The sequence below is a fragment of the Mercurialis annua genome, linkage group LG8, assembly GCF_937616625.2.
Source record: "Mercurialis annua linkage group LG8, ddMerAnnu1.2, whole genome shotgun sequence".
Classification (NCBI taxonomy): Eukaryota; Viridiplantae; Streptophyta; class Magnoliopsida; order Malpighiales; family Euphorbiaceae; genus Mercurialis; species Mercurialis annua.
The window spans coordinates 34102299-34114482 of record NC_065577.1 but is presented as its reverse complement, the minus strand read 5'-3'; the positions used below and the strand labels follow the sequence as shown (position 1 = coordinate 34114482).

Here is a 12184-nt window from a genome sequence, read left to right as displayed (position 1 = left end):
TTTACTAATATGTTCATTGACGAGTTACGTTACGAGCCACGTGCATAGCACGTAATGCGAAACTAGTAATGTATAAATTGGACGTTCACGTTTGATTCGGTTTTGAATTTGGACTTTGATAAAAAAAATTATGGAGATACTTAACGTTATAATTTTTTTTTTATATTGGACCCTTCGAACCTAAAGTGCCATATATCCATTAGTTTGAATGGTCACCTACAATATTTGTTTAGAATTTTTTTAAAAAATTAATGCTCGAAAGCGTCCGAAACTAGCCCGAAAATAGCTAGCTTGAACTACGATTTATTATATATAATAGGTTTTTTTAAAAAAAAAAATATAATCTGCCCCAATGATTGGGGAGAGAGTAAATTACTCTCTCCCCAATCATTGGGGAGGGACCAGCCCGCTATATGAGATAGCGGGCTGGTGCTAATTTGGGTGATTAGGTTAATCACCCAAATTAGCACCAGTCCGCCATCTCATATGGCGGGCTGGTGTGCAGCCCGCTATCTCAGATAGCGGGCTGCGGGTGGGAGGCACAAAACCGGAATTTTTGTGTCTATGAGACACAAATATGTCAAAAACCCATTTATTTTCAAGTTTTTTATGCCAAACGACATTGTTGTTTGGTCCAACTTTTCAAAAAAAAAATTTGTTTTTTTTTTAAATTTTAAAAAATAAAAAGTGAAGGTGTGAAGATAAATTAAGGATTATGAATTTTTGTCGTTTATTATCTAAAATTATAACGAAGACAGAAAAATATAAGAAATCATTTTAAATTATATGAAATCATTTGAAATTGTAAAACCACGTGGAACTGTATGAACACTACCACATAAGTCACTTTCAGCAACACTAGCATGGCAACACTATCAATACTGTTGCAATAGTACACATAAGGCAACAAAAAGGTTACAGTAAAAAAATGTTACAAAAAAATTAACAAAATTCTGAAATTTATAACATAAGACAACAGATATGAAAAAGTGTTGCATTAGCTTAAGAAAAAGCAACAGTTTAACTGAAGTTAGCAACACTTTTAAACTGCTGTCTTATTATAAATATAAAAAATTTAAATTTTTTTAATTATAATATTTTTGTTAAAATGGGAAATTATATTATAACTTTTTTTTAATTAAAAAAGCTAAATCACTCTCTCAATTTTAAATCAAAATTTGAAAATAATTAAAGGCCACAACCATTTTTTATGCCATTCAAACAAGATCAACTTGTTTTGATTGAATTCAAAAATGGGTAAATGGACCAAAAGAGCTGCATATACAAAAAATTACACCAAAAGAGCAAATGCCATTCAAAAGGCTCAAAAGGTTTCCAACATTATCGGGAACAGATTTTAAATTTTTATTTTGTGCTCTCGTTTTCTCTCTTTTAGGGTTTCAACAGCAGCAACAACCTTCATCCACCTCCTCCGCCTCTACCACTGTGAAATCATCATCACCATCTGTTACTTCAATTGAGCAGGTGATTCAGCTCTCGCGGTTTTCGAAATCGAAATTTGCTTTTTTGATTTCAATTTGGATTTTGATTGATTTCAATTTCGATTTTGATTTTGATTTTGATTTCAATTTTAATTTTGATTTCAATTTCAATTTCAATTTCAATTTTGATTTGATCTTGATTTTGCTTTTGCTTTTGTAAGATGCTTTCGATTTTGATTTAGACATTTTGCGTCAGCTGTTAATGTTGCAGACGAGGTTTGTTTCATTATATCGTTAATTTATTATCATTAATAGTCACTTTTAAGTGCTCTTTCTCATCCAATATCACTTATTATGATGAATTATACAGGGAGGAGCTACTCATGTAGCTATAATTGTAACCAAGAACTAGTGAAGCTTCCGGTAATTTGTTTATTCGCCAATTCATATCTCGTCATTTTAGTTTCAACTGCCAGCTCTTATAGTCATATCTTGTCATTTTAACCTCAGTTGTTTGATAAACCATTTTGACCATCAGGCTATGTTTAAGCAATCTACAAAGATTAGGTTTATTAAGAAAGAATTGTAATTTCGCAATGCTGTATAGATAATACTTCAGCCGGCATTGTTGTAGCTCAAGTAAAATAAATTTATAGAGCTACAATAATAGTCTAGTGCAATCCAAATTAGATTCTGAATCTGATGCTTCTGATGGTGCCTCTAGCGTCCAAATTCAAGTGACCGGGTCTGGACACGGACAAAGCTTATCAGAGGCAAGTATTTGTTCTTTTGTACATATGCCTTTTGAAATTGTCTATTTTTGTGATTTTGTAGAGTTCCATGAAGATATACGTGGAAAATGTAGTTTATATATTATATCTAGTAATTGCTTTCTGGGATCATAACTTTTCTTGATTGATGTTGCTTCTCTTTGATTAGATGATGAAGTTACTCACATTTCAGACTATAATATTCTAAAAATGATAATAGGAGCTATTAAGAGCATCTATTTAAATAATCATTTAAGCACAATGTATAACGATTTTTGAACCTTTGTTTTAACTTTTTACTTCTGACCTCAGTGTGCATACCTTTGTTTCAACTTTTCACTTCCCACCTCAATGTGCATTCCATCAAATTAACCATCAGCCACTTTCTTTGCTGAATGTAGAATGTACATGAATTTTCAGTTTGTGATTTTGTAGCAGTTGGACACATGCATGTTAACAAACATCTACGTAAAAGTTCTTATTAAACATTTTGTCTTTCTTCTGTCTTGTGCATAATTCATCTTCTGGATTTGGTATTTCAAATGTGTTCTTCATGTACTTTTGAATTTTTTAACTTTCTTCAAATATTGGATTTTTCTTTTCTTGATACATATATAATTGTTTCTTGTGCAAGAACTTTACAAGAGAATGAGTTCTGACTGTCCATGGTAAGTTTATGGCATTTGCCGTTCTATAAGAGTTGTTTTCTCATTATAAATACAAAAGTTAATTGTACCAAATTTTACCTTCATAAACTTTAAGCAATAAATGAATAATTTAGTCTCCCTTGTTTGACATACAGGATATAGAGCTTAACATCCAAGTCCAAGTGATCAAGTATTCCGCTATCTCGAGGGGTGGTAAATTGCCATATGCAATTAATCGGGAATGCAATGGATTATGGTGGGCATCGTGAAAATAGAAGACACAAAAAATGGATTGCTTCGTCTCTACCGGAAATGGGTTTGTAAGTCATTTCCGTCTTCTTTTTTTCTTTTCCATTTTTTTAAATCATGTGGTTTGGATCTTGTGTTTTTGTGTTTTTAATATATTTTATTGATCCGTGTACTAGCCACATCTCAGCTTGTCGCAACTATACTTTCCCCCGTGCTATGGCAGGTGCCAATTCTCTTCAAATTTGTTCATCATGAACATCTTCATTTTTAAAGAAATCTACATCTTTAACATTTATATGTGTTTTTGCAGGATTTCAGGAAGATATTTGTAGAAAATGATTCCGTAGTAGAAAAGGCATTTAATTTTTAGTAGTATAATCATTATTTTTTATGAATATTTTGGTGAACATTTTTTGTTTGTGATGTAATGGATGGATGGAATATTTTCCGACTTTGAATTTTATGAATATTTCCCGTTTTCTAATTTTGGTGAGTATTTTATGTTATCCCATTTTAGTGAATGTTTTCCGTTACTAAATTTAGCGAATAATTTTAGTTTCTGCTTTTAATTCATGTTGCGTGTTCTATACAAATTGTTGTTTAAAGTCGTAGCCAAACCATTGCATCAGTATGTATAAGTGTTGCCTAAAGTACTATCCAAATCGTTGCTTAAAGTACTATTTAAATTGTTGCCTTATAAAAATAAATGTTGCCTAAAATACTATATAAATTGTTGCCTTAGAAAAATTAATGTTGCCTAAAATGCATTACAAAATTGTTACAGTAGATGTTTAAAACCGTTGCTTTTGTTATTAATTGCAGCGATTTTATTTGTATTACAATAGAATAAAAAAACTGTTGCAATAGCTATCAGAACCTACTGCAGCGGCCGCAAATGTAGCTGATTGAAAAGCGCTGCAATAGGTCTAAGGCAACGCTTTTTGTACATACAGCAACACTTACATGGTGTTGCTGAAAATGACTTATGTGGTAGTGGAAACTTTATAAAACTAACTAAAAATAATTTTTATGGATCTATACATGCTATACATGGTCTAGTTTTAGCACCCGATGCCACCCGCTGGAGTATGGGATAACAGAACATTCATAAATCCCATCTTTGGTATAGTTTTAGCTGCAAAATCTTGGGATCAGGGTGTTAAACTTACATTGGAGACTAACGTCTAAACCCTAAACCCTAAACTCTTAACAGAAACAGTAATACTGCCTTAATGGGTGCTGGATGTTAGAAGATATATCCAATCTCAGCCTTAAACAAATTATCATATACCCATATTTTGGTACAACAAACCAGTTGTGGAATATAGTGTATTGATTTATAGTCTTCTATGCCTGACCAATGCTTACATATATGCTTTACTATTTGATTTTCAGTTAAGCGTACGTCCTTGTTGTTTCTTGCAATAAAATATATGTCATCTACTTACATACTCTAATTTCTTTGTAATCTGATAACTTAATTTGGTTAAAATCACCAATCCAATGAATTCATATAAAACATATTAATTATAATTAAGATAAGCTAATTCAACCATTAATTATGTTATATTGATCGATGATTTAAACATAATTATGTAGGGATTGTACGACAACATTTTAATTAAAATACGAGTTACTCGCAAAGTAATAACAAGCACAAAAATTTCATTTGTTATACGACCATGAAATATCATTTCATACAGTGCCATGTTACGATATACAAATTTAAACTTATAACAATATCCATGTACGTTCATTTTATCTCACCTTAAACACTAGTACGTGTAATTGATTCGCCATTGGCCCACCTGAACATCCATAATTTGGAGTACTTGTTATAACGTTAATCAAGTCCACAATCTCTTGTTACGAAGTAAAGATCACACACAAATTGGAATTTGCTTTCTAGCACACCCGCAACACACTCTTACACTGTTCGATTTCTTGCTAAAATTGAAAGACGTCTAACATAGTTTAATAAATCCAATTTATATTTTTCTTGTTTACACTAATTGTTAATTTTTTAATTTTTTTTACTATTCTTATTTTTATTAACAGAAATAAAAATATATGATCATATCGTTTGATTTTCAAATAGAAAGATAAAACTGTAGATTATAATAAATGCTAGAGGTGTCAAAACAGTTTGCTCAAAAAAAACTTTGATTCTATAAATAAAATACAAGGATGAAATGTAAAATAATAAAAGCATCAAAAATGCCAAAATATATAGAAGTTGGGAAAAGGGTCAAATGAGCCCTCCTTGTTTGGCCTGAAGAGTAGAGTGGGCCTCTATGTTTGGAAAGATGATAAAACACATTTAATATTTAAAAGAACAGCTCAAATAAGTCCCTTCTTCTAACACTGTTTTAAAGACCATCAATTTTTACTTAGGTGGAATCTGACGTGGCTTATTACACTTTAAGGTGGTTTAAATATGCCCTCAATATTTGACATGTGGTTCAAACAAGCTCTCCGTGTATAAAAAGATTAAAATATGCACTTCAAGTATAAAAAGTTCACCCTTCATGTATAAAAAAAGGTTCAAATTAAATATGAGCATCAAAATACTCCGCTCAATAAGCCCGCGAGCCTAGTTAAGTTTTAGTGATTTTTTTAGACCAGATGACTAAAAACGGCCAAATTTTTTATGAAAATTTCACAAAAGCCAAACTTTTCAATTTTATCCAATTTCTCTTAAAACGCATGATTTTATTTTAATCATATCCAACTATACAATTTTGCTTATGTGGCGCTGATATGTAGCATTGCCACCTCAGCGCCACATAGACGTCACATGAGCAAAATTATGTAATTAGACATAATGGAAACGAAATCATGCTTTTGATGACAAATTGGATAAAATTGAAAAGTTTAGACTTTTTTAATACTTTCATGAAAGATTTGGCCTTTTTTGATCATTTGGCCGTTTTTATTTTTTATTATTACGTATATAAACACAATAATATCTTTATTTTTTCATAATATTTAAATATTAGTACATGTAATCAAATCAAATTGCGCTCAGGTTTCAATTATAATATCGAGTTTGAGTTCGAACTCCTTAAATGGTATTTTGTCAAGTTTGAATTAAGATTCAAGCTATAATTTTAAAATCGAATCGACCTCGAGAGTGATTGTATTTTTTTTAGAATCTACTCGATTACATTGCTAATATCAAGATAATAATAATTTTTGCTAAAAAATAAATTTTCCAAGACTTTAATATAGGTCATCTCATGCACAAGTAATAATATAAGTTCAAGATTAAAGAAATAGGAAAATTGAATCAATTGAAGAAAAAAATCAAATCGACCGAATAAAGCGGTAATTTGGTCATTTCGGTTAAAACCGACAAAAATACAAGGAAAAATTTAAAATTTCTGCTTACTCGGTTGATTTGGATAATTGAAATCTCAAATCGAACAAATAAATTAAACATCTGACATTCTTTTTATCATAAAGTCATCAGTTTGATTGGTTAATTTGGTGATCGATAATTTTGCTCACCCTTTTAGTGGTGTATATAAAGGATATATTTGAACCTATTCCTATGTAATAAGGTTATTTGAACTTTTTCATACAACCAAGGGCATATTTGAATATTTTCATCAATGAACAAGAAGAAGAAGAAGAATCACTGCACAACAGATCACTCACCACCCTAAATTTCTCAAGAACACGTTACATTCAAATCCAAAATCATGAATTCAAATTCCCCATTTCCAATTCCAGACGAAGAATTCTCCTCTCTCCCTCTTGAATTCATTTCTTACCCTCCAATTCCCTCCCTAAACCCTAACCCTAACCCAATCCCTCACTTCCTCTCCTTCTCCATTCCCAAAAAACGACGCCGTGGCCGCTCCCAACGCACTACAATACCCACCCCACCAACCGCTTCCTTTCAATTCCCACCTCAAAACCCTAATTCCACTTCTTCAGCACCAATCCCTGATTTTTCCGAGGAGATTATTGTAATTAACAAAGAATCCACCGGTGAAGCATTGATTGCACTTTCTTCCGGGTTTCCGGCGGATTCGTTAACTGAAGAAGAGATCGAAGCGGGTGTCGTGTCGGTTATTGGCGGAATCGAACAGGTGAATTATATTTTGATTAGGAATCATATTATTATGAAATGGCGCGAAAATGTTAATTCTTGGATTAGTAAAGAAATGTTTGTGAATTCGGTTCCGCAGCATTGTCATGGGTTATTAGATTCTGCTTATGAGTATTTAGTTTCGCGTGGGTTTATTAATTTTGGGGTGTCGCAGTCGATTAAGGAGATTGCTCCGTTGGAAGTGAATAGTAATTGTAATGTGATTATAATTGGTGCTGGTTTAGCGGGATTGGCTGCTGCGAGGCAGTTGATGAGGTTTGGGTTTAAAGTTAGTGTCTTGGAAGGGAGAAAGCGTCCCGGTGGAAGAGTTTATACGATGAAAATGGAGGGTGGCGGTGGGAATAGGGTTTTTGCGTGGGCGGATTTGGGTGGGAGTGTGTTGACAGGGACTTTGGGGAATCCATTAGGGATTGTGGCTAGGCAGTTAGGGTGTTCGTTGCATAAGGTTAGAGATAAGTGTCCATTGTATAGGTTTGATGGAAATCCCGTTGATTTGGATATGGATATGAAGGTTGAGAATGCATTTAATCGGTTGTTGGATAAGGCTAGTAAGCTTAGGCAATTGATGGGGGATGTTTCAATGGATGTCTCACTAGGTGCTGCTGTCGAAACTTTTAGACAGGTTTATGGGGATGCAGTGACTAATGAGGATATGAATTTGTTTAATTGGCATTGTGCGAATTTGGAATATGCAAATGCAGGTTTGTTGTCTAAGCTTTCACTGGCCTTTTGGGACCAGGATGATCCATATGATATGGGTGGGGATCATTGTATTATACCTGGTGGTAATGGAAAGTTGGTTCAGGCCCTAGCTGAGAATGTGCCTATTTCATATGAGAAGACCGTGCATACGATTAGATATGGGAGTGACGGAGTGCAGGTTATTTCTGGAAGTCAGGTTTTTGAAGGGGATATGGTATTGTGTACAGTTCCATTAGGGGTATTGAAGAGTGGCTCTATAAAATTTAATCCCGAGTTGCCGCAGAAGAAACTTGATGGGATAAAGAGGTTGGGGTATGGGCTGTTGAATAAGGTCGCAATGCTTTTTCCTTGTGTGTTCTGGGAAACAGATCTTGACACATTTGGGCATTTGACTGAGGATTCAAGCACACGGGGGAAGTTCTTTTTATTTTATAGCTATGCTGCAGTTTCTGGTGATCCACTATTGATTGCACTTGTTGCGGGAGAAGCTGCACATAAGTTTGAGAGCATGCCCCCCACAGATGCAGTGACTCAGGTTCTTCAGATCCTGAAAGGTAATTTTTTTTATTTTGCCAGATCCTGAAAGGTAATTATTTTGTGATTATTTGATTCTTTAAGTATGTGATCTGTCTTCATAACACTAAATGCATTAAATTATATGAACATTTTTTTTGCTGATGAATTGGTTGCATGTTTGACTGAGTATTAAGAGCACCATTTTTTTTAGAACTCCCTTTAAGTTTTTAATTACCATGAACATTCTACTGGGCACGTACGTTTGAATGGATAATGACTTTTGTTTCAGGATATGAATACGTTGATAATTTCAGATGAAAATATGAAATGAATTCATATTTCATATGAATGATGATGTTGGTTTTTGCAGGTATTTATGAACCCAAAGGAATCACCGTCCCAGAGCCGATCCAAACTGTCTGTACAAGATGGGGCAGTGATCCCTTTACCCTCGGTTCCTACTCTAATGTTGCTGTTGGAGCTTCTGGAGATGATTATGATATATTAGCGGAAAGTGTTGGAGATGGAAGACTTTTCTTTGCAGGGGAGGCCACCAATAGGCGTTATCCTGCAACCATGCATGGAGCTTTTCTCAGTGGGTTAAGGGAAGCTGCAAACATAGTTCGCCATGCTAATGCGAGAACCTCAAGGATTAAAGCTAGTAAAGAACCTTCTAAGAATGTCCATCACTGCACATCGCTTCTTACTGATTTGTTTAGGGATCCTGATTTAGAATTTGGGAGTTTTTCTGTCATTTATAGTCGAAAGGATGTTGATCCAAAGTCCACAGCAATTTTGAGGGTTACATTTAATGAGCCTCGGAAGAAAAATCAGGAAAGTTCCGGACCAGATCAACAACATTCGAACAAATTACTTTTTCAGCAGCTTCAGTCACATTTTAATCAGAAACAGCAGCTTCATGTGTACATTTTGCTATCAAAACAACAGGCTTTTGAGCTAAGAGAGGTCAGAGGGGGTGATGAAATGAGGTTGAACTACCTCTGCGAAAAGCTTGGAGTGAAGCTGGTAGGAAGAAAGGGTTTGGGGCCTACAGCTGATTCTCTTATTGCTGCTATTAAAGCTGAGAGGGGTAGCCGGAAAGCCACTTCAAATTCTTTGGATCTTAAAGTGGGCTCTTTGAAAGGGACATCCAAGCTTAAAGCAGGCACTTTGAAGAAGAAATTGATAAGGCATGTGCTTAATATCCTATATATATATATATGTTTAAATTTTCCTCCAGTCAATCGGTTAACAATTTTACCTTTTTTTTTTGATGAAATTCTTCCAGAAGAGCTAAAATAGTAAGCAACAACAATAGGTTAGTACCTCCTTTCGATTCAAATATAGCAAAAGAACAAGTGCCTGTGGAAACTCAAACACCAAATCAGGGACCTTCCGAGGTTTTGGATGCAGGTATGTTTACATTTATCAAGTTTGGTTCTTTTTTCAATTGCAATGCTGGTGCCTATTATAATGTATCTGTTTGGTTAACCTTTACTTGGGTGACCCTTGAATTTAATCATCTTGCTATCAGCTTACCACACTCTTCTGAACTTCTAATATATCCTATTATTTAACGTGCTATTGCTTTCTTAATTGAACATGCGAGAATTCTTGTATATGGCTTTATCATATGTTACCATGATAACTGCAGATATACATGTAAGAGAGTAGAAAAAGATGATTTGATTTGTCCTTTAAATGCGTTGAATGCACATAAATGCTTTATATACCTTCAGATATAGTGCCATATGATCTCTCTGTTTGGGATGGTAGTGGCTTTTTTTCTTGATCGTGCTTCTTTGGAATCAAGTCAATCATGCTCTTAAGAGAGTGATTTTGTTTGTTAAACTATTGAAAGAAAGCTGCAAATCAATAACCAAATGGCACGCAATATTTGATTCAACATATACATAGGTTTGCATTATTTAACATATTATTATATGCTTATTTTTGTACATTTCTATTTCTTTTGGTTATTATTCTATTTTAGGTTTTTGCCTTTAGATCATATACTTGTACTTGAATGTTGTCAGGGCAAAGTCAAGTTGATGGCTTAAAGAATGAGCAGATGGCGCCTTTCTGCTGAAAGTGGAATTTGCAACTCCTCATGATTCTAGGATTGGATTGTTTTGCTACTTTACTGAAGTCTGGATACTGTTCTATCAGCTTGGTAATTGGCGGATATCCTGGTTATTATCATGTGCTCTTGTTTCCCTCTGGCGGGTATGTCTTCAACTATATGATTTCCTGATATGATCTTAAATTTATTAGTGATATGGAACTTTATTTAAATCAATGGTTAGTAAACTAGTGTTGTTTACATGGTTAATCCCTTGGATGAGCTATTTAAACTAAATCTTGTTTCTGGTGAAAATTTATGATTAGCTTCTGGATTTATCGTCTTTGGGAAACTTCCATTGACACCCATGATTTTTGGTGATGCAGATTTGTTTATTTTTGCATCTGTCAACAAGGGCCAGTTGCTTATATCTGTCAGCAAGGGCCAGTTCAATAACTTTAGGGGTGCTTTTCTTCTCCCGAACCTATGTTACAGGAAAACGGAACATTTTAAACAAGAAACAATGAAATAGAAAACGGAGAAATGATATTTTATACAAGAATAGGTTATAACTTATAAATATAAAGTTTGGAGTTTTAGAAGCGTTTCTCGGAAATGAAAAATAGGACTTAATAAGTTCCCATGCAACATAGTTCCCAACTATTTGAAGATTTGTACCTGGTCAGGGGTACCAGATTATGTTGCAGCCTGGATGCAGTATCTTCTCAATTTGGACCCTGCCATTGTCCAGGGTACTGGGGCGGCGAGAACAAATAGCACCTTTCTTATGAAGCCCTTGTGTTTGGCAAGCAGCAGAGGCCAATGTCCATGAGTCACCTGCTCACTGTCAAGTTTGTTGCTAATCTGACTGCGGTTTGTGGAGATGGATACTTTTAGGTGGTTTTACTGTGAAATCGAGTAATATGATTATTCCACTTGTCCATTTCATCTTTATTCTAAAGCTGTTTGGACTTGCAGTGACACCACGGGAAGGGTTTTAGGGAGTTGGGGACAGTATCGCGGTGGTGTTTAATAAGGTAAAATCGGATTTCAATTTCTGCTATATTGAAGCAAAGCAAGGTTGGAAGTTTCGGATGCCATGATTACTTCCTTGGTGGAGAGGCTCATGCACACTTCGATTTTTAGCGAGTTTTTAAAGGTAGAAGTAGAACATTGTTACGTAATCGCTCTAGTTGTTCAGTTGTTATTTATGAAGATTCAATAGTGTGATACTTCCTGCTTGGAATTGGAAAATGGAGATGGATTGAAAGAAAGTGCAGATTCTTGATTGTAATTGCGTTCTGAAATCTTTAAACATTCTTGACGATTTCTTGTATATACAAAATTAGGATTAACAGTTAGTGTATAGGTGTGAAATTGTTAAAGAAGTATAGCTTATCAAAGACTCAAAGATTTATATTTCCGGAAGCATTTGTTAAGTATGTGTTGTAATTTAACGATGCTGCCCCTAATTATAGAAATTAAAAGATTTTATTTAACTGTAATTGTATTCATTAAAATCCCCTCCATTTAATTTGTTGAATTTTGCTCACATATAAGCCATTAAATAATTACTTATCGTAGCCAAATTTATCCAACTGAATAATAAAAAAAAGTCTTTGATCATTCAATAACTGCCACATGAAAAAATAACTCTCGGTTTATTTAACTGACCATAC

At 34.1% G+C, this 12184-nt stretch overlaps 1 protein-coding gene and 2 long non-coding RNA genes across 4 annotated transcripts; all 3 read left to right on the top strand.

Annotated features, from left to right (window-relative positions):
* Positions 1 to 1251: 1251 nt before the first annotated feature.
* Positions 1252 to 2160, top strand: LOC126661242 (uncharacterized). The gene is made up of 3 exons (XR_007635576.2): positions 1252 to 1485; positions 1664 to 1718; positions 1813 to 2160. It is a non-coding gene; the product is annotated as an uncharacterized LOC126661242 (long non-coding RNA).
* A 685-nt stretch (positions 2161 to 2845) lies between these two features.
* LOC126661241 (uncharacterized) lies at positions 2846 to 3592 on the top strand. Its single transcript, XR_007635575.1, has 4 exons — positions 2846 to 2880; positions 3015 to 3179; positions 3285 to 3331; positions 3419 to 3592. It is a non-coding gene; the product is annotated as an uncharacterized LOC126661241 (long non-coding RNA).
* A 3109-nt stretch (positions 3593 to 6701) lies between these two features.
* LOC126660389 (protein FLOWERING LOCUS D) lies at positions 6702 to 12004 on the top strand. 2 transcript variants are annotated; one of them, XM_050353861.2, is made up of 6 exons: positions 6702 to 8481; positions 8814 to 9633; positions 9732 to 9856; positions 10480 to 10669; positions 10892 to 11402; positions 11484 to 12004. In XM_050353861.2, the coding sequence occupies exons 1-4, from the start codon at positions 6813 to 6815 to the stop codon at positions 10530 to 10532; spliced, it is 2667 nt and encodes an 888-aa protein (XP_050209818.1). In that variant the 5' UTR covers positions 6702 to 6812; the 3' UTR covers positions 10533 to 10669; positions 10892 to 11402; positions 11484 to 12004. The 2 variants fall into 2 exon arrangements, with proteins under 2 accessions (XP_050209818.1, XP_050209817.1); XM_050353860.2 differs by having other exon boundaries at positions 10892 to 12004.
* The last annotated feature ends 180 nt before the right edge of the window (positions 12005 to 12184 follow it).

What these genes read in the sequence shown, in the direction of transcription:
- LOC126660389 (XM_050353861.2), top strand. Translation starts at nt 6,813, where the DNA reads ATGAATTCAAATTCCCCATTTCCAATTCCAGACGAAGAATTCTCCTCT. An exon ending in GGTTCTTCAGATCCTGAAAG is followed by an intron (nt 8,482 to 8,813) that starts GTAATTTTTTTT and finishes TGGTTTTTGCAG; the next exon opens with GTATTTATGAACCCAAAGGA. An exon ending in TTCCGAGGTTTTGGATGCAG is followed by an intron (nt 9,857 to 10,479) that starts GTATGTTTACAT and finishes GAATGTTGTCAG; the next exon opens with GGCAAAGTCAAGTTGATGGC.